Source organism: Furipterus horrens, unplaced genomic scaffold, assembly GCF_987537825.1.
Source record: "Furipterus horrens unplaced genomic scaffold, mFurHor1.1.pri manual_scaffold_6, whole genome shotgun sequence".
NCBI lineage: Eukaryota > Metazoa > Chordata > Mammalia > Chiroptera > Furipteridae > Furipterus > Furipterus horrens.
In genome coordinates this window covers 65,917,962-65,944,396 of record NW_028327176.1, presented here as the reverse complement: position 1 = coordinate 65,944,396, position 26,435 = coordinate 65,917,962, and the positions used below count along the sequence as shown (strand labels likewise).

At 36.1% G+C, this 26,435-nt stretch overlaps 1 protein-coding gene across 1 annotated transcript in view; it reads right to left on the bottom strand.

Moving 5' to 3' along the window:
- The window catches only part of DNAH6 (dynein axonemal heavy chain 6), a 328,739-nt gene that overhangs the window by 258,865 nt on the left and 43,439 nt on the right, over positions 1-26,435 (bottom strand). The window contains exons 5-10 of the mRNA XM_090281614.1: positions 20,665-20,932; positions 14,048-14,182; positions 13,851-13,962; positions 12,703-12,820; positions 11,260-11,425; positions 9,017-9,133 (exon numbers count right to left, since the gene is read on the bottom strand). Coding sequence (XP_090137740.1) covers positions 9,017-9,133; positions 11,260-11,425; positions 12,703-12,820; positions 13,851-13,962; positions 14,048-14,182; positions 20,665-20,932 — 916 coding nt within the window. The remainder of the gene's footprint in view (positions 1-9,016; positions 9,134-11,259; positions 11,426-12,702; positions 12,821-13,850; positions 13,963-14,047; positions 14,183-20,664; positions 20,933-26,435) is intronic.

The window sequence follows — 26,435 nt, the reverse complement described above, 5'->3', positions numbered from 1 at the left end:
ATGAAGAGCTCATTAGAAGAAATTAAAAGCAAGCTAGACAAAACAGAGGATCAAATCAGTGAATTGGAAGACAAGGTAGAAAAAACACCCAGTCAGAGCAGAAAACAAAACAGATTGAAAAAGAACAAGGACAGTTTAAGGGGGCATTGGGACAACATGAAATATAACAATATTAGCATCATAGGGACACCAGAAGAAGAAAAAGAGCAAGGGATAGGAAATCTGTTTGAAAAATAATAACAGAAAACTTCCCTAACTCGGTGAGGGAGAAAAGCATGCAAGTTCAGGAAGCACAGAGGGTCCCAATCAAGACAAACCCAAAGAAGTCCACTCCAGGACACATCACTATTAAAATAGCAAAATACAAAGACCAAGTTAGGACCTTAAAGGCAGCAAAGGAGAAAAAGCTAGTAACATACGAGGGAACTCTGATAAGGTTATCAGCTGATTTCTCAACAGAAATACTAAAAGCCAGAAGGGACTGGTACCAAATATTCCAAGTAATGAAAAGCAAGGACCTGCAACAAGACTACTCTATCCAGCAAGGCTTTTATTTAAAATGGAGGGTGAAATAAAAAGCTTCCCAGACCAAAAAAAAAAAAAAAAATGACTAGAAGAGTACATCTTCATCAAACTAGCATTGCAAGAGATGCTAAAGGGACTGCTTTAAGAAGAAGAAAAAGGAGGAGGAAGAAGAAGAGGAGGAAAAGGATGAAGAGGAGCTGGAGGAGATAAAGAAAAGGATGAAAAAGAAAAAGAGAGAGAGAGAGAAAGGGAGAGAGAGGAACACAGGTACAAAGGGAAAAATGCAATGAATAAGTACTTACCTATAATAACCTTAAATGTAAATGGATTACATGCTCCAATCAAAAGACATAGGATAGCTGAATGGATAAGAAAATATGACCTTCATATATGTTGTCTGCAGGAGACCTACCTCAGAACAAAAGATATACACAGACTGAAAGTGAAGAGATTGAAAAAATACTCTATGCAAATGGACATGAAAAAAAAATGCTGAGGTAGCAATACTTATATCAAAGACTTCAAAACAAAGGCCATAACAAGAGACAAAGAAGAGGATATAACTCTTATAAACACATATACACCCAATATAGAAGCACCTAAATATATAAAGAAAATTTTGGAGGACTATATGTGAGATAGACAGCAATACAGTTATTTTAACACCACACTGCCAACAATAGATAGACCTTTGAAACAAAAAATCTAAAAGGATATTGCAGCATTGAAAGACACCCTAGATCAAATGGATTTAATTGATATTTATAGAACATTTCACCCCAAAGAAGCAAAATATACATTCTTCTCAAATGCACATGAATCATTTTCAAAGACAGACCACATGATAGTACACACACAAAAAAAGCCTTAACAAATTCAAGAAAATTGAAATCATATCAAGCATCTTCTTGGATCACAATGGCTTGAAACTAGAAACCAACTTCAAGGGATAAAAACCTCAAAAACATTCAAATACATGGAGACTGAATAGCATGTTATTAAATAATGAATGGGTTAACAATGAGATCAAGGAAGAAATCAAAGAGTAACTGGAAACAAATGAAAATGAACACACAACAATCTAAAACAGTGAAGGCAGTCCTGAGAGGGAAATTCATAGAACTACAAGCCTACCTAAAGAAGACAGAAAAATCTCAGATAAACAACCTAATCTTACATCTAAAAGAACTAGAGGAATAACAGCAAACAAAGCCCAGCCAGAGTAAGTAGAAGAAAGGAAATAATCAGAGTAGAATTAAATGACATAGTGACTAAAAAGATCAATTCAAAAGATCAATAAATCCAGGTCCTTTGAAAAGATAAACAAAATTGATAAACATTTAACTAGACTCACCAAGAAAAAGAGAGAGGACCCAAATAAATAAAATCAGAAATGAAAGAAGAGAAGTAACAAATGATACCACAGAAATACAAAGGATTGTAAGAAATTACTATGAACAACTATATGCCAAGACAACCGGGCAAAATAGATAAATTTCTAGAAACATACAATCTTTCAGAACTGAATCAAGAAGGAGCATAAAACCTGAATACACTGATAACAACTAGCAAAATTGAAGTAGAATCAAAAAACTCTTGGCACACAGAAGCCTTGTACCAGATGGCTTCACAGACAAGTTTTACCAAACATTCAAAGAAGAACCAATACCTATCCTTCTCAAACTATTCAAAAAAGTTCATGAAGAGGGAAGACTCCCAAACTCTTTTTACAAGGCCAGTATTATCCCAATCCCAAAACCAGGTAAAGACACAACAAAGAAAGAAAATTACAGGCCAATATCGCTGATGAACACAGATGCTAAAATCCTCAACAAAATACTAGCAAACCAGATCCAGCAATGCATTGAAAAGATCATACACCATCATCAAGTGAGATTTATTCTAGGGATACAAGGATGGTACAATATTCTCAAATCAGTAAATGTGATACCTCACATAAACAAAATGAAAGACAAATATCAGAGGATCATATTAACAGATGCAGTAAAAGCATATGATAAAATCCAGCACCTATGTATGATAAAAACATTCAGTAAAGTGGAAGTAGAGGCGGCATACCTCAACATGATAAAGGCCATATACGAAAAACCTACTGCCAACATCATAGTGATTGTGCAAAAACTAAAAGTGATTCCCTTAAGATAACAAACCAGACAAGGAGGTAGGCTTTTACCACCCTTATTTAACATAGTACTGGAAGTCCTAGCCACAGTGATCAGACAAAAATAAAAGGCATCCAGATTGGAAAGGAGGAAGTAAAACTGTCGTTATCTGCAGATGACATGATAGTGTACATAAAAAACCCTATAGGCTCCACCAAAAAAACTTATCCACATAGTAAGTGAATTACACAAAGTAGTGAGATACAAGGTCAGTATTCAGAAATCAATAACATTTTTATACACCAACAGTGAACAATCAGGAAGAGAAACTAGAAAAAATTTCATTTACTATAGCAATAACAAAAAAATATAAAGTACCTAGGAATAAATTTAACCAGGGAGGTAAAAGACCTGTACTATATCAGAAAACTAGAAAACACTGAAGAAGGATATTGAGGAAGATACAAATAAATGGAAGCATATACCTTGTTAATGGATTGGAAGAATTAACATAATTAAAATATCCATACTACCCAAAGCAATCTATAGATGCAATGCAATTCCCAGTAAAATATCAATGGCATACTTCACAGATCTAGAACAAATATTCCAAAATGTTATACGAAACCAAAAAAGACCCTGAATAGCCTCAGTAATCTTGAGAAAGAAGAATAAAATTGGAGGAATCACACACAATACCTAGTATCAAACTATACTACCAGTCCTCTATAATCAAAACAGTCTGGTCGTCGTCGTCGGCAGCCGTCCGTCTCGAGAGACGATGGTGTAGCTTCTTAAGAGTCTATCTGCACCGCCGAGAATGGCTGTGCAGTCCAACTCGGGAGTGACATGGTATCTGTCTCCTCCCGTGTTGAATCGACATCTTGCGATGACGCTGAAGCTACAGAGCCTGGGCAGGGTGATATGGAGGGTCTGCTGTTGCCCATGCAGCAGACCCCCCCTCTCTTCGCAGCTGAAGGGTCCAAGGGAAAGACGGAGTCGATACAGCTTGGGTTCAGGTGCGCCGCAGGAGTTGTCAGTGTTGACTACAACGTCAAACCGCCTTAGGGACTCCGGCTCCGGATTTTCTGTCGGGGTTTACTCCCTTAGCCTTTCCCCTGAAGAGGATGCCGCAAGGCAGCGGAGGTTTTTTGGAGTCAGAGTTTTCCTTCTCTGATGTGCCCTGACTGGAAGATCGAACCAGCGACACTTAGCTCGCAGGCCGACGCTCAATCCACTGAGCTATACCAGCCAGGGCAAAAAACAGTCTGGTACTGATATACAAAGAGACACATAGATCAATGGAACAGAATAGAAAGCCCAGAAATATACCCATGTCTTTACGGTCAATTAATATTTGACAAGGGTCATGAACACACAATGGAATAAAGACAGTTTCTTCAATAAATGGTGTTGAAAGAACTGGATTGGTACATGTAAAAAAAAAAAATGAAACTAGACTACCAACTTACACTACACACAAGAATAAAGTCAAAATGTTAAAAGACTTAAATATAAGTCAAGATACCATTAAAATCCTAGTGGAAAACATAGGCAGTAGAATTTCAGATATCTCATGTAGCAATATTTTTGCCAATCTATCTACTAAGGCAAGGGATATAAAGGAAAAAATAAACAAATTGGACTACATCAAATTAAAAAGCTTCTGTACAGCTAAAGAAAACACCAGCAAAATGAAAAGGGAACCAATTGTAAAAGAGAACATATTTTCCAGCTATGCATCAGACAAGAGCTTAATCTCTAAAATATATAAAGAACAGATACAACTCAACACCAAGAAGACAAAGAGTCCAGTTAAAAAATGGGCAAAGGACCTGAATAGGCACTTCACCAAGAAAGACATACAGATGGCCCATAGACATATGGAAAGATGCCCAACATCACTAGCCATGAGAGATATGCAAATTAAAACCACAATGAAATATCAGCTCATACTTGCCAAAATGGCCATCATCAACAAATCGACAAACGACAAATGCTTGGCGAGGATGCAGAGAAAAGGGAACCCTAGTGCACTGTTGGTGGGAATGCAAACCGCCACTGTGGAAAACGGTATGGAGTTTCCTCAAAAAATTAAAAATGGAACTGCCTTTTGACCTAGCAATTCTACTGCTGGGAATATACCTTATGATCCCCGAAACACCAATTCCAAAGAATTTATGTAACCCTATGTTCATAGCAGCACTATTTATAATAGTCAAGATTTAGAAACAGCCTAAGTGCCCATCAGTAAATGAGTGGATCAAAAAACTGTGGCATGTTTACACATGGAATACTACATAGCCTTAAAAAGAAGGGATTTCTGCCTTTTGCTACAGCATGGATGGAATTGGAGACTATTGTGCTAAGTGAAATAAGTTAGTTGGTAAAATACAAATATCATATAACCTCCCTTATAAGAGGAATCTAATGAACAAAGTAAACTAATGAGCAAAATAGAACCAGAGGCATGGAATTATGGAACAGACTGACAGCTATAAGAGGGTATGGGGATTGACTATGAAAGTGGGAGGTGGGGCTGGGTACAGGGTAGCAAGGGGGAAAATGGGACATCTGTAATAGCATAATAAATTTAGAAATAAAATAAAATAACATGAAAAAATGAGAGAGAGAAGTGGAAGAAAATTATATCACTTTATGATGAGTTCTGTATCTGAAGTATGAACAGAACATAGAAAGTTCATAAGGGAAGGCAGGTCAAACTATGCTTAATATAATCAGAGAAAGTTTAAACAGTGGGTTAAAAGTTTATATTCCTTGAGCAGTAATTTTCATTCTAGAAATCTATTCTAAGAGAAAAATATAGATATGTAAATAAAGATTCATGTGCAATGACACTTACTGCAGCATTACTTATATTAAAGACCTACTAGAGAAATAACCTAAGTGTTCAAAAATTGGAGTATGGTTAAGTTGTAATAACTTTATACAATGAAAAAGTAGGCAGTGCTTCAACATGGTGTCTCCAAAGATTAATTAATGACATGGGAAAAACTTATGATAAATGTTAAGAGAGGGAGAGAGAGAGAGAGAGAGAGAGAGAGAGAGAGAGAGAGAGAGAGAGCGAGCACAGGATAAAACTGATATGTAATATCCCACTTTTAAAAGGTATATATACAATCTTATGGTAAGGTACATGTGTTGGTATATCAGTTAAACAAAATTGGAAAAAATATAAAAATGTTACCTTTCTGGCACATGGAATTGTAGATGATTTTAATAATCTTTTTTTGTGTTTGTCAAATTCACTTCAATAGCATTAATTTATAATGAATACAAAATTGAATTAGAGAAAATGAGTTAAAGAAAAGGTACTTCTTGGAATAAATCCAAATGAGCTGGGGCTTGTCAAATGTGTAAGACAGGAGTACAATCCTCATACGTCACTGCGTGTGAGAGGTGCGATGGGGCTGGCAGGTTTGGGTGCCTTAAGTCATTTAGGTGCTGAAGTAAAAGTGCCAAGTGTGGAGAAACAGGACACGATGCAGCTGGTTCCCTCTGGCCAGCACTCCCCAGATTGTGATGAAGGACAACTTGAAGGATAAAAGGATTGTGATATCAAATAAATTTGGGAAGAAAAACCTTGGGTTAAACGAAGTTAAACAGAATTTTCTCTGAATCTGCTAAACAAGACTTTTCATTTTTAAATATGCAATGCATATCACAACTTGCTTTCTCCTAGAATGCCTATCAACGTCTCACAGAGCATCCTTTGAAAAATACTACCATAAGCAATGGAGAAATTTTAATTTGAGGTGACATGATCAAATTTGCCTATGAAATAATCTTGCTGTCTGCAATGTAGAAAATGCAAAGGAGAAGAGGCAGGTAGCTCAGACAGACTATGATGGCAGGCCAGGTGAAAGATGATGAGGTTCCACCGAGAGGAGGTGCAAGTAAGGATCAACACACAGGACTCACTGAGCTGATTTTCAGAGGTAAGAGAGAAACTAGGATGACTCCTAATTGCTGCCTTGAGCATCTGGGTAATGCCTTTCATTAAGAGGAAGACATGGGCCCTGGCTGCTCAGTGGGTTGAGTGCTGTCCTGTGAACCAAAAGGATGCTGGTTTGATTCCCAGTCAGGGCACATGCCTGGGTTGTGGACCAGGTTCCCAGTTGGGAGTGTACAAGAGGCAACCCATTGATGCTTCTCTCTTTCTCCCTCCTTTCCCCTTTCTCTAAAAATAAATAAATAAAATATATATTACAAAAGAAGGAGACATGAAAGGAGGAGCATATTTTGAAAGAAGTTGTAAGTTAATTCATTTTGGTGCATTGGAGTTAATTGTGGAGATTTCCATACCTGACTCTGGAAGAAAAGTACGGCTGGATATATATTTATATATCTCCGTTCTAGAAGTGGTAGTTAGAACAATGGGCACAGACAAGCACCCACATGAAGAGTATGCAGCATGTGAGGAGGAGGGAGCCCTTCAGCACAGGACAGTCAAAAGTCAGACAAAAAAGAGGCTCCAAGAAAGAGTACCAAAAGGGAAAAAAAGTTGGTACATGAGTAAAACCAAGAGAAATTACACCAAGCTGGGAGTCTTATTTCCAGAGGTGGAAGCAATAAATAGTCAAACACAATAAGAAAGAGAAGAATTGAAAAATATTGGAAAATAGGAAGAATTGAACAATAGGAAGCCCTAGGTAATTCAAGCAAGAACAATGTAAGATGTCAAGACTTAGGAATATAATTTTCCTTTAGACTAAGCTCTATATGTGTATGTTTGTTTGGAAAATTAGATGGGAATGCATGTTATGACTAATGATCAAAATAACAGTAAAAAATATTAGAAAATTCATGTGTGCTAGTCCTGTTTACATTGTTATTGACTAATTTTGGGTTACATGAAGTAAAGTCATATGTGTGGTGTGAACATTGGGAACGTGGTGATTATGTCCAGAGCATGACCCACAACTTCATGTGTGGGAATTAAAAATGCCCATGTGGGCCAAAGAGAAATAAAGAGTATATTTCTTAAATTAAAAAAAAAAAGGAAATAGGGAGTATTATGATTTTTCAAGGCCTGTCACCTGAGGCTAAAGGAGAAGAGCCAGCTGTGGTTGGAGAGAGCCTTCTTGTGTCATCTGCTGCACAAGGGCATCTGCTTCCCATGAGAACATGAATCTTTTAGCCAGAGAGTAACATGAGAGCCCAGTGCCTCTCTGTGTGGCAGTTCCTGAGCAAGGGTCCAACCACAGGGACCATTAGCAGTCCATTTGTTCTTGTAAATATTCTAAAATGGCCCATTTGATAAATTACAGAATCATAGGCTGCTGGTGTTGGAAGAAACCTTAAAACCCATCTGCCTTCTCATCTTACAGATGCATAAACAGAGAAGTAAGTGATTCCCAAAGTCAAAGAGCTTATTAATTGTAAAGTGAAGATTAGAATCTAGAGAGCCTGATTACTAGTGTTTTTGTACAACAGTATACCAGCTAATATCAGAAACTATAGACTCTGATTGGCTTAGCAATCTGTGCATGTACAAATGTGGAAGAAGGAGTTCTAAATTGGCTCGCATGGTTCCCTCTCTCTGGTGTATATGCCCTGTGTGGGCTGCCACTCCCATGATTAGGTTACATTATATGGAAACTTAAAGGGATTTTGCAGATATAATTAAGATCCCAATTCATTTTACCATGAGTTCATCAAAGCATGATTATGCTGGGTAGATCCGAATGAATGAAGTGAAAGGCCATAAAAGAGGGACTGGGCCCTTCCTGAAGGAGATTCTCCAGCTGGTCTTGAAGAAACAAAGATGCATGCTGTAAACTGCTTACAGAGTTTGACACATGGCAAGGAACTATATAGGTCATTTCTAGGATCTAAGGTGGTCCCCAGTGGACATCCCTCAAGAAAAGAGGGACTTCAGTCCTACAGCTGTATAGAGATGAATTTTTCTAGCCACTTGAGGGAATGTGGAAGTGGGCCTTTTTCCAGTGAAGCCTCTGAGGAGACCTCATTGCAGTCAATGCCAGAATGGCAGCCTGGAGAGGTCCTGAGGCAGAGGGTGAGCTAGGCAGTGCCCATACTCTTGAGCACAGAAACTATGAGATAATAAATGCTTGTTTTTTTAAGATGCTATATTTGCGGTAACTTATTACACAGCAATAGATAACTAAACATTTTCTCAGATGCAGCATACTTAAAAAGATTTCAAAAATGGTACTTACAAAAGAGTGATTTCTTGAACTTTTATTGAGAGATGCTTATAATGAATTCTAAATTGTGTATAGAATATGTTATCCAGATGGTATTCCTACTAATCCTCTAATCTGTCTCAAGTTAAAAAAAAAAAAGCTAAACTTTTAGATGATGTTGTATGAAGAAATACACACCAGAAAGTCTTCCAAAGAAGGCTCAAAGAGTAGTGACTGCACTGTCAAAATCAGTTCTGTGAGAAACATGGGGATGAGAGATTCATCTTCTTCCTGCTTTTCCATCACAGGGCCCCCCTGAAATGAATACATTTCCAGTGTTGTAAAGATATGAGTACCAAGGCATAAAATAGAAAACTTCTCTATTATGAGAGGCATGCAAACTTAAGTTTATACAGTCAGCTGATTATATAATGTTGCCATTTATTTAAAAGAATATTACCACAAAAATTAGAAAATAAAAGCAGATATTGAAAACTACACAACAATGTAAAACTCTCTCCTTGAAAATATACTGTCAACAAAATGGAAAGGCAAACAAGAAACTGAAAAAAAATATGCCAGTAATGTATATAGCAGCTAGAAGGTGAGTAATATTTAAATAGAAATATACTTGATATACTCAATAGAAATATATACTAATATTATAATAATTAATACATAAATAGTGATGTACTTAAATAGAAAAATGGGCACAGGGCATAACATGACATTTCTTAAAAGGAATATACAAATGATCAATAAATTTCATCCTTCTCCTCTTCCTGAAGATAGTTTATTCAGTAACAACATTTACTGAGTATTTACTATGTGTCAGGGAGTGCTAAGTATTCATGTAAATCCTGCACCAACAACATGCAGCAGGTATCATTGGTACTCCCATGAAAAAACAGAATCTGGAGGAGGTCACGTTGCTTAGTAAGTGGAAGATCCAGGTCTTTCTGATCATCACACATAGGCTCTGATCCTTGCACTGGGGCAGCAATGAAAGAAATATAACATTTAAAAGCAGTGATATATACTACTTTACATCCATCAAATTAACAAAAATGAAAAAAAAAAAAAACAAAAAACCCACGATGTTGTCTAGTGTGCATGTGGATAAATGCTCATTTCCAAACATTGCTAGGAAGGTTGTAAACTGACACAAAACATAACAAGTGAGCATATTTTTGAGCCAACAATTACACAGCTAGGAATTTCTTCTAAGGGGCAAAATCAGAGATGTGTGAAACATGAATAGAAAAGGATGTTCTTAGCAGCATTATTTGTAGTGAGAAAGTGATCAATAATAGAAGATTATTTACTAATACTTATAAGACATATATAGTACATTTCTAGGTGAGGATATCATATGAAAAATACATATTGACTTGGGAAATTTTTCACACAACATTGTTAAGTGGAAAAAGCGGGTAATACAGCAGTAAGTAAAGCATGATACCTCTTTTCCCCTCGGAAATAGTTATCTTTGAATAGCAAAGGATTTTTTTGTGTGTGTATATTTCTGTGCTTTTCAAATTTTCTGAACTAAAGAATATTACTTTTAAAATGTAATAGTATTTAGAAAAAGGAGGAGTTGCAAATAGGGGTGCAGAAGAAGTAATGAAAAGGAGTATGCAACTAACATTCAACTTTTGGAGAGAAAGGGAAACTATAGCCAAGAGCATCAGTCCTTGAAACTGCACTGTTGGGTCTCCTGGGGAGGAAGCTGAGAACTGGAAGTAAGAAGCTTGATGAAACCAGGTCAGCATGTTTTGTGATGTTTTTAGGTATCTGGCAGCGGGATGGAGTTGGGGAAAGCTTATTGGGAAACATGGACATGGGATAATATGATTTCTCTCTTAACTATGCCAGAATTCACAGTCAAATTTGTACTACTTCATCTTGAACATCTCAAATTACTCTGTCTCTAAGATCAACTTCCTCCTAAGAGGTTATCCACTAAGCACACAGGTATGCTTCCATGATGTGTTTCTCACTTCTAAACCATTGCTTATTTCTTTCCTTTATACCACCTTGCCTCCTTCTGTGCCAGCTCATGCCCATGATGATGCCCAAACTATAAGTTTCCTGGGGGCAAGGATTCTGTCTAAGTTTTTCATCACTGTATACCCAACACTCAGTCCAGGGACTGGTACACAGTAGGTACTTAAGAAATATTTGTTGAATGAGCACATGAATAACTTTTAGTAAATGCTTATGAAACAGCAACATTTAGCACAGCAGATGCTCTCTATTAGACATTTGCTGATATGCTGATTTTCATCCTGCCATTTCATATGTATATGGTAGGTTTTGATTATACTATGAAATCCTCAAAGCATTTCTACCATTTTCGTAGTATACAGGAAAATACCATAATCCATAGTGCATAGTAAGCACTCAGTAAATGCTGACCAATTAATTTTGTCTGGGTATACCTTCTTATCAATGACTTCAGGCTTCTCAGTAATCCATTTCTGAATGACATCTGCTGAAGGTGTTCGTTTTAGCTTGTCGGTGAGATAATTCAAAAGAGACTTAATGGAATTTACTGTTAGGACGTGCATTGTGCTCTCAATTAGATAATCATTTAGTCGAATAAAGCTTGAAAAGAAAAAAACAGCGTCAGTTTTCTATATTAACTACATATTTTTAAAGTAACTCTAAAGCAAGTATTTAAATTTAAAAATATAATTTTTCTTTTAATTTACACTTATATTACAATATGAGAGATTTATTATCCAGAAGAGTTGTTCTTGGGCAGTCTTCATTTTAAAACACAAATATATTCTTCTATGAAGCACCAATTGAGGTAGGTGTTCTAACTATTCAATGGGATATGAAGAGCAATACAATTTTTATGGAAAAAGCACCTAGTTCATCTAGCCAAAAAGAGCCATAAGATTTTTTTTTAATGCTTTAGAGGAGAAATCAGTAAATCTACAACACCTATAACTTAAATTCTAAAAGTGAATGTGTGAAATCTTTGCTATTGGATAAATGTCATTTGATGACAATTGCTAACCCAAAGATGCAAATTTTGTTTCCTTACTTGAGTGCTTAGAATGTAGACTGAGTCAGTAAGGTATTTAGAGTAACTTTTTATTCTGCTTAAATGGAGCTCAAGGGGTCTCTAGTGCCTGGGAGCCTATGATGGTGGCCTCAGAACTGCTTCACTGACTTCTGTTGTGACACAGATAACATTGTCATATCATCTCATATAGAAACTATTTAAGATTTATTAAATAGACAGCTGTAAAAGTTGGACTAAATTAGTGAGCGCTGAGTAACAATAATCAGTGTTTTATAGTGCCACATACAGTTCAGAAAATGCTTGGTGCCTGTCTGCAAGAGTTATTCATAGTAATCAAGTTTTAGTATGATGTGAAATCCAAACTCTGGAACAATGTTGAGATCTGGGTAGGTAAGTAATGGCAGAGCTAACCCTAATGAGAGTCCCCTGGTGAGGCCCTGGAAGGGAAACTTTCCTCCCTGGTCTCCTTGTTGCAAAACCTTCCTTATGAAAAGGGTGAAACTTTAGGTGGCAAAGCAGCTATGTACAAATCTCTCTGTGCCTGAGTTATTACCGTAGCTAGCTCCACACTCCATGCTGGGCTAGTGAGAAACAAAGCCTTGGAGATCAAAGAGGAGCTCTTGGCCTTGGACATGCCCTCTACTCTCTCTACCAGCTTAGCGTTCCCAGGGTCTGCTTTGCTGGAGGGTAGTTGAGTGGCAGGTTTCTGGGGCATGCGTTCAAGTTACCATATCCTCTAAATCCCTCAGCACTTCTACTGAATCCTGTAATAAAGGCTTTAACTTTTAAGGAAACTTGAGAATGACAGATGTTGTATTTTTTCTTGAAAGAAAGAATGATCATTTACCATGTCAGCCTCATGCAATGATGCCTTTTGCTGGCCTGTTCTGTGTATGTCATTTTCTCAGAGTCTGCGTAAGTAGGCAACTCAGTGAGACCTCCACTGTCTGGCACTTTATAATGATCTAAGAACAGCAGAAGATACAACAATAAGAATTCTTGTCCAGGCAGCAAAAGACAAATACCATATGATATCACCTAATACAGGAAATTAATGAACAAAACAAACAAATGAGCAAAATAGAACCAGAGGCATGTAAACAAGGAGCAGACTGACAGTGAACGGGGGGAGCAGGGAGGGGGGAGGAGGAGAAGCCAGTAAAGAAGGGAAAGGGTCTAGTCAAGGAACTAGTATATATGACCCATGGACATGGACAACGGGGTGGGGATTGACTGTGGGTGAAGGGGTGAGCAGGGTGTGTGTGGGGAGTTTGGGGAAAAAGGGGAACAACTGTAATAAAAAAAATAAAAACAAAAATTTTAAAGAATTCTTGTGTAAAAATTACATATAACCACTATGAATTAAAAGGCAAGCAAAATTAAAAAACAAACAAACAAAAAAAAACCCACCAAAATGCTTTGGTACATGAGATAATTCAAACTCCAGAAAATAGTCTAGTTATCCAAAAGAATTTCACATCAAAGAATTTCAACTCAATAAAAGATGTAGACAGTTTATCAACATTCTCTTTAACAGGATTTGATCTGTGTACCATGCCATCTCTTTTCCAGGAACACCTTTACCCTCTTTTTCCAACTGCATTTTAGTTATTCTTTAGAGTACATGCCAGCTGGGGCCAATCCTGAGATCATTCAGTTCCTTAATTTTAACAAACCTATTGTCTGTACTAGTAGGTTAGACATACCTTTAAGAACATAGGTTCTGAGTTGACTATGAAATTCTTGTGAAACAAAGGTTCTGTACCCAGTTTAGAAATACTATACACAAGCAGGGGTAATGCAAGGAAAGTGCACTATTTACTGTTTTTCCCCCTCTACAATATACCATACATTGAATTTATAATCTATTGAGCAAGTCTAGATGAATTGAAAAAATAGGATCATTATTTAAACTCAAGAAAAATAGAATAAAAAAGAATTAATATTTTAGAAAGTCAGCACTTCTTATCTGTTCAAGCTCTTCCCCCTTCCTACCATCTTGTGCACAGTCATCAGAAACAAATCCTGCAGCTCTCAGAGCAATGCGACAAGCCTTCCTGATCACATCTTTTGCCTCATTTCGAAATTCTTCTAGGCACTCTGTCACCTAGATATTGATATGTATAATTAGTGTTAACAAAGAGGCAATCATAGAAAAAAAAGTCTTGAAACTTATAAACAAAATTCCTTACCTCTTTCAGTCGTATGACTTGCGTGGCCTTAAATTCTTGCAGGGTGTAGGTGTGACCTTTTTCAATATAACAAAGCCTCATAAAACTCAATTGATAACACAGTTCATTTATTTTAAGAAGAGCTGGCCGCAAATACTGAATGAAAATAAACATACATCATTATTTTATTTTTTTAAAAACTTGTCTTTTAAAAGTATAAAAATATTTAGAAAGCAAGAATGGTGGTTAAGGAAAATAAACAGCTCTAGATGTTAACTTCAGCTACAACTACATGTGCATACATTAAAAGGAACTCTTCTGAAATTTTCTTCCAAAAATATTCTTTGAATTAGCAGATTTAATTTGTTTGCATTTCTTTCTTTTTATTTTGAATACATGTGTTTTTAGCTATGAAATTGAGGGCAAGTTACAGAGTACTCAGTAAATATTAAATTCCACTAGGTCTGGCCAATGTCTACTAAAAGATTCTTTGTGTTACCTTTAAGACTTTACAATGTTTAGCCCCCATGATATTGATCTAAGACAGTGATTTTCACCTCATGGCACATTTAAACTACTTTCTAAACTTCTGCAGCACACCAAACAATATATTTTTGCCAATCTGACAGGAAAAAAAAAGGTGTAATTTTGATTCATTCACAGTGGACAGCTATTGTTGTGTTGGCTGTTGTCATTTTTTATTTGACCATATAAGGGAGAAGAGGCCAATGACTCTAAGTACAGTATTCCCTCACTTATCACGGGTATTACGCTCTAGACACCCCTGCAATAGGTGAAAATCTGTGAAGTAGGAACCTTACATTTATTTCAGTATTTATATATATTCTTAGGCTTTATAAACCCTTCCCATACACTTATAAACTGTTCCCAGTCCCTTATTAACCTTTCCCACTCCCTTAACCTTTTCCACATTTTTATAAACCCTAATTATGTTCTTAAACATATTCTACACTCTTAAACCTACATAACTTTAACAACATATGTATACAGTACCGCAAACTCCTGTGATATAGCGAAAAATCCGCGATAAATAATTAAATATAATATTTTTTAAAATCCCGCGATACAGGGAGGCCATGATAAGTGAACACCTATATAGAAAGGGACTACTATAGTCAGGTATTGCATGCTTTAAAAATTCTTGAGTCACACCAGCTGAAAATTGCTGACCTAAGAGGCTGTGACAGAGAATAAAAACAAATTTAACTTTAACTTTTCAGTGGAAAAAGTTGCTGAAAAGAAAATTCAGTCACTACTTAAAACCTATCTTGTAATGTGAGCTGGGGGATTGAGTGGAAATTTTTGTGAAATTCTGCTACATGATCTTAGCTTAATCTTTCTCTATGCCAACATCATAAATCTGAGTTCTAGGCTGTTGGCTTCGAAGGCCCGTATTTTAAGAATATTCCAAGGACATTCACTCTGACTTCCCCTAATCTAATCAAAGGAAGAGCAGTTACATTATATAAAGTTAACATTAATTTATTTGTATGTGACACTGGTTTATGTGTTATACACTTTTTGGGAACTTTTCAAAATAGAACAAACAACAGTTATTCAGACCAACATTTAGTGCTTTATTTATTCTAAGTGTAAAGGGAAGTTATAATTAATAGAGTCCTAAACAAAGAGAGTTTTGTGAGAAAAATATTTGGAAGCTCTAAAGGTTCATCTAATGGGGGAATATGGATAATAAAAAAGAAGTAAAGGTTTAGAGGGTAAGTCTATGAATTGAAATAAGACACTAGATAAACTGAGTTCAGGAGTAGGGATGAGAATGTAATCAAAATGGAGCAGTGAAAGCAAGGGAGTCCAGAGTACTCTGGAGAAAGTCTTAAAGCACAATTAGAAATTCTATTCCATAAAGACACTTCAGTAAGGATCCAGGTGGAGAGTACAACTGACATTGATGATCTGCCAAAAAGTGAGAGTTTAGACCATGGAGAATTTTTTGGAAGAAAAAATATATAATATAAGAAATTACTTTAGCTTAACCTAAATATTTGGCTCTCAGCATAAAGGACAGATGTGAAAACTCTTGTGGATATAAGAGAGATTGGAGGTGTCCATCCCCCACCTCACCTGCCTTGTTTTTTCTGCTGTTAGTAAATTTTAGATGGATCTGGGTTAGGTGGTTCATTCTTGGGCTGTTATATCAATAGTGCCCACTGAAGATGATAAGGACTCAGCATTATTTTAATTTATTAGCAGGATTGCAAGAGTTGGAAGAATCTGTCACCTTGATGGTAGGTTTCAATATGTAAAAGAGTGAGGTAGTTATAATTTTTGCTGCCCAGATCGCTTTTCTTGACTTACCCACAATCCCTCTGGTGATAGAATCCCTCTTTCTTATGGTAAACTCATTACCATGTGGTTTTGATAAGGCTGACTCCTCACTTTCTTCATCACATAAAAGAGGAATTGGCATATATCCAGACCTGGCTTATCAGAGTACTCCTAGTTGTGCAGTGATTGGTTCAAGACTGGGCATGTGGACAAGCTGAGACAATCAGAGTTCTCTCCAGTATCTCCAGCAAGAGATATTCTCTTTTCACTAAAAGAGCCAGCTGCAACTAGAGCTGTAGGTGGTGCTCATTCTAAGAGCCCAACTGATAATGAAACACAGAGAGAAATATAGAACTGAAAGATGAAAAGAGGAAAAATAAAGATGACAATACTTCCAAATTCAGCCATGCATAAGGGTATTCACCCCTTGAACTTTCTTATATGAACTTTTGTTTGTTATTGTTGTTGAAGTTCATTTAAATTGAGTTTTTGCTAGTTGCATTGAAAGAAGTGTCAATACTTCAGAGAGGGGAAATCAGTGTTATTCATCTGGAGGTTGATGACTGGGTCAGAAAGACAGGGAAACATTAGAGACTTTGGAGGATAAATGCAAAAGAGCTGCATTTGCTATAAAAAATTCTATAAAAATCAAGGTCATGCTTGAGACACTGAGTTTTCCATTGGAATGCAGAAACCCTTAGGATGTGCTAGTCTTGCATTCACCATGGCACCAAACCGTTAACTTGCCCCAACCTGAGTCATTAAAACATCTGGGTAATCTGTACAATTTGGCACTTCGAGAACCCATTGGAGTTGTAGGTCTTGGTCCAGCCAGAGATGCTAGGCTCATGTTCTCATGTACATTTCTGACCTAGTGTAGAAAATGCTGCAGCAAAAGTGACAAAGAATATCCCTTCATAAGTGGAGGAACAGTTATATAAATCTATAAAATTAAGAGTGGTTTGTCTGCAAAGCAATGAGAAATAAAAATAAAAGTGGAAGGATTTTAATTACAAAGGGACATTCAAATTAGAGTACATGAATGACAATGTTTGAGTGAATGTAAAAATAAAATAATAGAAAACTGTATGAAGGTATCATGTACAACAAAATAATACATTATTAGAAAACCATCAAAATCATCAAGTACCTAGCAGGTTAAAATCATGTGCAGCATTAAATAACACTGAATAATTAATACTAAATATGCATCTAAATCTGGAGAAAAGTGAAACCTGGAAATGTAGGAAACTAGAAGACACTTACAAAAAGGAGGCATAGTCCCAGGTGGCTTCATTGGTAAATTCTACCAAACTTAAAAAAAAAATTAATGCCCACTCTCCATAAACTCTTACAAAAAGCAGAAGAGGGACCATTTCCCAACTCATTCTATAAAGCCAGTACTACCCTAATACTAGAACCCGATAGACAAACACATCTCAAGGAAACAAAAAAGTGTGGATCAATCTCCTTATGAATATATAAATATGCAAATATCCTCAACAAAATACTAGCAAACCAAATCTAGCAATATATAAAAAGGATTATAAGTAATGACCAAAAATCATTTATCCCAGGGAGGTTGGTGTAATATCTGAAAATTAATTGTTATAATAAATTATACCAATAAATGAAAAATTAAATGATAATCTCAATATTTGCAGAAAAGCATTTGACAGAATCATAATGGCTTCATGATAAAAACATTCAACAACTAGGAGCAGAAAGCAACTTTATAACTTCATACTTAATGGTAAAAGATTAAAAGCTTTCCCTCTAAGATCAGGAACAAGATAAGTATTTCTGCTCTTGCCACTTCTATTCAACAGAAAGTTTTAGCCAGGGAACTGAGGCAAGAAAATTAAATAAAAGTCATCCACATTGGAAAGGAGGAGTAAAACTATTTGCAGGTGACATATTCTTGTTCATTGAATATCCTAAGGAACACACACAGAAACACACATATGAACCAAACAAAATATTAGAGTCAATCAAAAATTCTGCATGATTCAGGAAATAGGCTCAATATACAAAAATATAGTGTTATATTTCAATTACAAGGAATATTGAAATTAATTACACATAGTATATATATGTACTATTGATATATATTTTACATGTACTGTATGTGTGAAAAATCTAAAATGAAATTTAAGAAAGCAATTCAATTTACAACAGTATCTAATATAATAAAATATTTAGAAATAAAGTTAAAGAGATGCAAAATATATACTTGAAAACTACAAAACATTATTGAAAGAAATTCAAGAATATCTAAATAAATTGGAAGACTTTATATGTTCATGAACCAGAAAATAAAAATTGTTACAATGACAATCCCTATCAAGATCACAACTGACTTTTTCACAGATATTGACAAGCTGATGTTAAAATTCATGTGGAAGTTCAAGGGGACCAGGGAACTCACACTTCTGAATTTCAAAACTTACTACAAAGCTACAGTATTCAAGACAGTGTGTTACTGGCATAAGAATAGACATAGATAAATAGAATAGAATTGAGAGTTCAAAAACCCTAACGTTTATTGTCAGAAGACCTCTGGCTAGGGTGCAAGACAATTCAATGGGGGAAAGAATAGGTTTTGCAAAATGGTGCTGGAACAACTGGATAGCCACATGCAAAGGAATAAAATTGGACCCTTACCTCTTATACCATGTGTAAACATTAACACAAGACAAATCAGAGCCCTAAATGTAAGAGCTAAAAGTCTGCAACAATTAGAAGAAAATTTAGGAGTAGATCTTGGTGACCTTGGACTAGGCAAGTTTTTTAAGATATAACACCAAAAGCACAAGCGGCAAAAGAAAAAATGGATAAAATAGACATCATCAAAATTCAAAACTTTTGTGCTAAAATCATTAAATGGTATACCTTAAAAGGGGGAATTGTATAGTACATGAATTATATTTCAATAAAGTTATTATAAGGAAATGTAGGCACAAGTGCCAATAATATTGATTATTGGAAAAAAAATAATAAAATTTTCAAGGACAGCTCTACATTTTCCTTCAACCCAGTTTGAGGGAATTAGCCCCATTCCCTCCAATTAACTAATTGCAAATATAAGACTAGTGGTAAGTGTGTGAGTAATTATAACATCTAACAGATACTCAAGCCAACATAAATGGGTCTGTTATTTAGGTCAATCTAAGATTAAAAGGATGAGAACTTTCTAGTCTACTAGGGCTACATTTAAGAGATTTTATTCAGCCAAAACGTTATTGGTATGAATGGTGGACAGAGAGAATGACAACTCAGCACATATAATAAGAGAACAAGCCTTAAGGATTGATAGGTTAATTTTAGAGAAAAAAAAAAAACAGGAAGAACTCTTTTACATACCTAGTAACAAATTTATGAAATGTATAGTGTCTGAGATATAGTAAAAGATGAAAGGTGGTAAAAAGGTAGTAAAATGGGTTCAAATGACTAATGGACTCTAATTCATGGAATTAGAGATCTAGGGTTTGAATTTGATACTGAGAAGGATTAGAATATTTTCCACAACTCAGAATGCTTGCGGAATGGATGACCTGAGATGGTACATCTTATGCATTTGCTTTACTCTGATATCTGTGTTAGTCATATTCTTTCAGTGTTCCTTTATTGTATGACTGATATCTCGGTAACAATCTTTCAGATTACCATATGCAAAATGAAGGAAATGATCAATAAAAAGCAAACTTGAGCCTTTTGATCTGAGAGGGGTGACTAATGGCAATGCCAGTTAATCCCAGAAGCCAAGTAGAAAACTTCTAGTGCAAGTTGAAATCAGTGAGTGGGTAGAGATTTTAAATATGGCCACATACCCTTGCGCAGTAACTTTTTTCATGATTACCTACCCTGTCCTCCCAAGTAAATTTTAAAATTTTCCCTACTTCTGAATCCATGGGAGGTATTGACCCATGAAAACAAACCCCTAAATTATTTTGGACCATAAAGTCCAGAGTTCCTCAAAGATGGGAGGAGGTAAAAGGGGTTCCCAGCCTACTCTGCTCAAAAAGGATATACAAATTTCCTGATTAACAACAAAGGGGTCACGAATCCAAACCTGAGGCTGCTTCTTATAAAAGCAGACCTGTGTAACTCTCATGCTTTCACAGTTTACAACCCTAGTTAAATGTAGAAGCACCACTAGACTGCCAGACTCTTAAATGATGACAAGATGAAAACTGTCATCATTTAATTAATATTAAATAGCATATTGGATGAAATGTTCTATTTCAGGGATAGTTTATATCAACACCAGTAATAGATTCACACTTTGTTTTTCTGTAATTCTTTTAAAAAAATGATTAACACATACATACATGATTAACAATGAACAAATTTTTTTGCAGAGATTTTCGAGATCCACTGATCTTCTTGGAGCGTACATTCTTCTTCCACACATTAAAAGCCTTCCATTTCCGGAAAAGTGAAAATAATGGAATCTTAGTAAGTTCTCTGTGATATAGGTATTCCTGTTCCCATCGTCCAATTTCGATAAATTCAATGTCGTTGTTATAAATGTGTGTTACTGCCCTTTTGCTAATAGTATAGTAATCATTTTTATTAATGTTCTCATAACTTACAACCCTATAAAAAATAAAAATTGGGGCAAGAGAGTAAAACATTCAGTACAAAATTAAGCAATTACATTACTTTTTGTTTTAAAGAGATAAACAATTTCTAGAAAACAAATATTATTTAAAATTTTTAAAAACTCTGACAAACTAATTTTATATTAAATAAATTACTCGAGAAAAGGAGGAGGAGCTGTTTTTTAACAACAGTTACACTTCTACCTCTTAAAGGTTTCACAACCTTGGCAATATACATAGTTCATAATTTCAGTTACATAATGATTAAAAACACAAATCAATTACAAATTTTTACATAATAGCTGCATATGAAATCTACATGGGAATAAGTTTTTATGTATAATGAACTCTTTATAAACTGTTCAATAATAATAGTGTAAAAAAGTTTTACACTACTCAGAATTTGAGAAAGAACAAAGCAAGAGAATATAATTTAGATAAAATTAGAATCAAGACCCAGATTAAGCTAAAAATATGTCCTATTTATCACACACCAAAATGAATATTATTGAGAAATTGTTTTTTCCAGATATGTCTCTTTCAATTGTCATCAAGAGCATAGTTCAACTTCATATATTACAGGAAATAGATTAAGTAAAGAGAAAAAGCAAGACTTCCAGCCAAGATGGAGGCCTAGACAGACATGCTGGGTCTCCCTCCACAACTAAGAAGAAATACAACTACCTCAAAGCAAGAAACAACCAGAAGTTCCAGAAAATCAAGCTGCAAGAAAGTCCGACAAACAAAGATATAAAGAAGAAATACTCATCCATATAGGTAGGAGGGGTGGAGCTGGGGCAGAAAGGATGCAGTGTGGTGGTGGTGGCAGTGGCAGCAGCGGCAGTGGTGGCAGCAGGCCAGTGAAAAGCACAGTCACACATTTTAAAAAGTGGGGAGGGACTCCTGGGAAGTGTTCACAGCTTCTGACCAGACCGAGCAGCTCATGGTCCCAGCCTAAGGAAAAATCAAGCCTCATTGCTTCTGATTGTGAAAACCAGTGGGAGTTGGAGCAGAGGCAGAAACTGCTGGTCTCTAAGCAGAGTCTGCTTGTTTAAAGGACCACCACGGTCCTAGAATGTTCACAGATCCACCCACTCTGGGAACGACTGCCAGGATAACAGCTAGAGAGGCTCCAGTCCCATACGAAAGTGGGAGTAGTGCCTGGAAAAGGGACAAGTGCTTAGCAAGCATCATTGTTCCCTCTCTGACCCCTCCCCCACATACAGCACCACAACATAATGAAATGGGTCGCCCTGAACTGATGAATACCTAAGGCTCCGCCCTTACAATGTAAGATGAGTGAGAGCTCTACCTAAGACACAGAGGCAAACAAACACAGGAGCCTGTCATGATGAGGAGACAGAGAAGTATGGACCAAAAGGGGGAATGGATCAAGGTTCCAGCCAGAGAACTAAGTGATGAGGAGATAGCCAACCTAACATATGAAGAATTCAAAACACTAGTGATAAAGATGCTCACTGGCTTGACAGATATGCTTGAGTATGGTAAATGCATAAGGGAAGAAGTGAAGGCTATGCTAAGTGAAACAAAGGAAAATCCACACAAAACCAATGGTGAAGGGAAGGAGACCGGGGTTCAAATCAATAATTTGGAATATAAGGAAGAAAAAAAACATTCAACCAGTACAGAATAAGGAAACAAGAATTGAAAAAAATGAGGAGAGGCTTAGGAACCTCTGGGACAACTTTAAATGTGCCAACATCTGAACCATAGGAGTGCCAGAAGAAGAGGAAGAGCAAGAAATTGAATGCTTATGTAAAAAAATAATGAAGGAAAAGTTCCCAAATTTGGTGAAGGAAATAAACATACAAATCCAGGAAGCACAGAGTCCCAAACAAGCTAGACCCAAAGAGGACCACACCAAGACATCATAATTAAAATGTGGAAGATTAAAGATAAAGAGACAATCTTAAAAGCAGGAAGAGAAAAGCAAAGAGTTTCCTACAAAGTGGTGCCGATAAGACTATAAGCTGATTTCTCAAAAGAAACTTTGCAGGACTGATCTCAAAAATATATAAAGAGCTTATACGACTCAACATCAAGAAAATAACCCAATTAAAAAATGGGCAAGGGACCTGAACAAACACATCTCTGAAGAGGACATACAGAAGGTCCATAGACACGTGAAAAAATGCTCAACATCATTGGCCATCAGAGAGATGCAAATAAAAACCACAATGAGATACCACTTTACACCTGTCAGAATGGCCATCATCAACAAATCAACAAACAACAAGTGCTGGCGAGGATGTGGAGAAACGGGAACCCTACTGCACTGTTGGTGGGAATGCAGACTAGTGCAGCCACTATGGAAAACAGTATGGAATTACCTCAGAAAACTAAAAATGAAACTGCCTTTTGAACCAGCGATTCCACTGCTAGGATTATATCCGAAAAATCCTAAACCCTAATTCAAAAGAACTTATGCACCCTTATGTTCATAGCAGCCCTGTTTACAATAGCTAAGTGCTGGAAACAACCTAAGTGCCCATCTGTAGATGAGTGGATCAAAAAACTGTGGTACATTTACACAATGGAATTCTATGTAGCAGAAAGAAAGAACTCCTGCCATTTGCAACAACATGGATGGAACTTGAGAGAATTATGCTTAGTGAAATAAGCTAGGCAAAGAAAGAAAAATACTATATGATATCACCTAATACAAGAAACTATAGAACAACACAAACAAACAAACTAAATAGGACAAAGAGTAGAATAGTAGTCAATAGGGGGGAGAGGGGAGGGAGAGAAGGGGGATAAGTAAGGGAAGGGTTTAGTCAAGGAACGTGTATAAATGACTCATGGACATAGACAATGGGGAGGGATATGATTGCAGGAGAAGGGGTGGGTTGGGTGGGGGGAGCAATGGGGGAAAAAATGGGACAACTGTAATTGAAAAACCAAAAAAAAAAAAAAAGAAAAGAAAAAAAAAAGAAATACTTATGCTGGTCTAAAAAAAAAAAAAAAAAAGAAGAGACTGGCAAGAAGTATTTAATGTGATGAAAAGCAAGGACCTAAAACCAGGATTACTCTATCCAGCAAAGCTATCATTTAGAATGTAAGGGTAGATGAAGTGCTTCTCAGACAAGGTAAAGCTAAAAGAGTTCATTATCACCAAGCCATTATTGTATGAAATGTTAAAGGGTTTTATTTAAGAAAAAGAGGTTCAAAACTATGAACACTAAAATGACAACAAATACACAACTATCAACAACTGAATCTAAAAAATAAAAACAAAATCCAACTAAGCAAACCAGAATAAGAATAGCATCATGGGTATAGGGGTCATTTGGAGGGATATTATCTGTGATGCGGGAGGGGGAATAATGTGGAAATGATACAGGGATTAAGAAGCATAATTGGTTGGTACAAAATAGACAGGGGAAATTTAACACATTGCGTACAGGTGGCGAGAATTCTCGTCATCTCTAAAAGGCATTTAAATACCCCGGTACACAACGTGGTAAGAATAATATAGGAAAGGGTGAAGCCAAAGAACTTATATGCATGACTCATAGACATGAACTAAGGTGGGTGGGATTGCTGGGGGGAGGGGGTACTGGGCAGAGGGGAACAAAGGGGATAAAATTAGGACTACTGTAACAACATATTCAATAAAATATACTTTAAAAAAAGAAGAAAAGCAAGAATGGCATAAAAAAGAAGTAGAGATCAGTGAAGGAAACAATGAGAACACAAAGGAACAATTCTCTAAAACATCTTAAAATAAGAACTTGCCTACAGGCACCAATATATTTTCTGTAATTTTAGTTTTAACATTGAAATGTTGAATACAACTTAAATATTCAAAAGTGCAATAAGTGTGAAATATCTTATGATAGAACAAGTTATTAAAATATGTTTAGGAACGTAGGAAACTAAAATTTATGAAGGTTCTGTGGTAGATTAGAACAATAAGATAAAGGTTAAGTGCAAAACAAAACCTCAACTGGGTCTATGTTAAAACTATGCAAAAATTATATATACTAACAAGGAATACTCCTTTGAAAATCAACCGTTCTCCATGTTTATGTTCTCTTCTGTCCTTAGTTCTGCATTCGGTCATCTGTGAAATTCCTGAAATTGTTGTATGTAAACAAATCTATGTACATATGTAAGTTTTTAAGGAATTAGAACAAAATTCTTATATGCTTTGGGTCTGTCAATGAAAAAACTAAGAACCACTGGCATAAATAATTTTAAATTTTAAATTTTTATTTTAATAATATTAAAGAAATTTTTAAAAAAATAATTAGAACTGAACCAGAATGAAAGCAAACTCAAACCAAGCACTCAAGGGAAGCTGAAGGCGAGAGCCGACGTTTGCTCTGCTACAGTAGAGGTAGTACATGTTGCTGGTCAGGTATATGGGAAACAGAAAATGTTCTTCCTTTTTTCTTTGTCAACAGCTGAAGCTATAATTAGGACATTCCTGAGGTGATCCCTCCAAAATGTGAAATTTCAACTCGTCTCTTAAACTGTAATCAACTTCAGATGTTTCATTAACATTAGGTCATCAAACTAACCTAAAATTACGAACAAACAGTTCATCACAGCCCTGGTTCATGTCCAGAAAACTCACTTTGTATGGGTTGATTTACTACTAAAGGCCCTTCTAGAAAGTGTCAGGTGAGGACCATGATGTTGAATTTTAATTTTTTGGTGCTCAGTGTCACTTAGAAATTCTTTTTATTTATATTTTCCTACCTACTCAAGATCCTCATTCTCAAACCCCTAAGCCTTTTCCTCCTCTACACATCTCTACTCCGCATAGAGCAAAAGAACACATGTGAGTCTTGTTCAAAGATGTATTACCAACATCAAAAATATTTGGGGTGCTTATTAAGAATCTAGATTTCTGGGTCCAACAGAATCAGAATCTTTGTGGTTGGGACTCAAGACTCTAGTTTGATGAGCTCTCTGGGTGATTGTGAACCCCGGACCTTTATTTGAAAACAAAAAATAACAACAAAATATGTTTACAAGATGGGCTCTCTCTTGTACCTTCACTTGAAAATCACCATACTGTTTTTTTCCCTCTTGCATGTATCTCTCATGCTTTCTTCCAAATGGAGATGGAAAAGTGTCACCTTACTTTTTTCCAACTCTCTTGGCTTTTGGCTACTTTTCCTCCATATCTGGAAATGTGCAGAACTTCTCTTTAACTTGTAGAAAGCTTCCCTTTAGCTTGTAGAAAGTTTTTTCTTGACCCTGCTGCCTATTTAACATAAAATCCCATGTCTTCTTTCTCTTAAACTTCCTTTGTAATGGTGTGTATCACTTGGCCATATCCTCCCCATCTACTCCTTAAAGTTCCCAGAAACCTGTGTTCTTCCTCACTACTTTAATGAACTTATTTTCTCAAACATAAGCAGGGACTTCCTTTAAGCTCAATACAGTTGCTAGATGGAAGGGTCAGCAGGGTCAAGAAAAAGCTTTGCAAGAATTAATAGGGCCTATGCACAATTCTCTCTAAT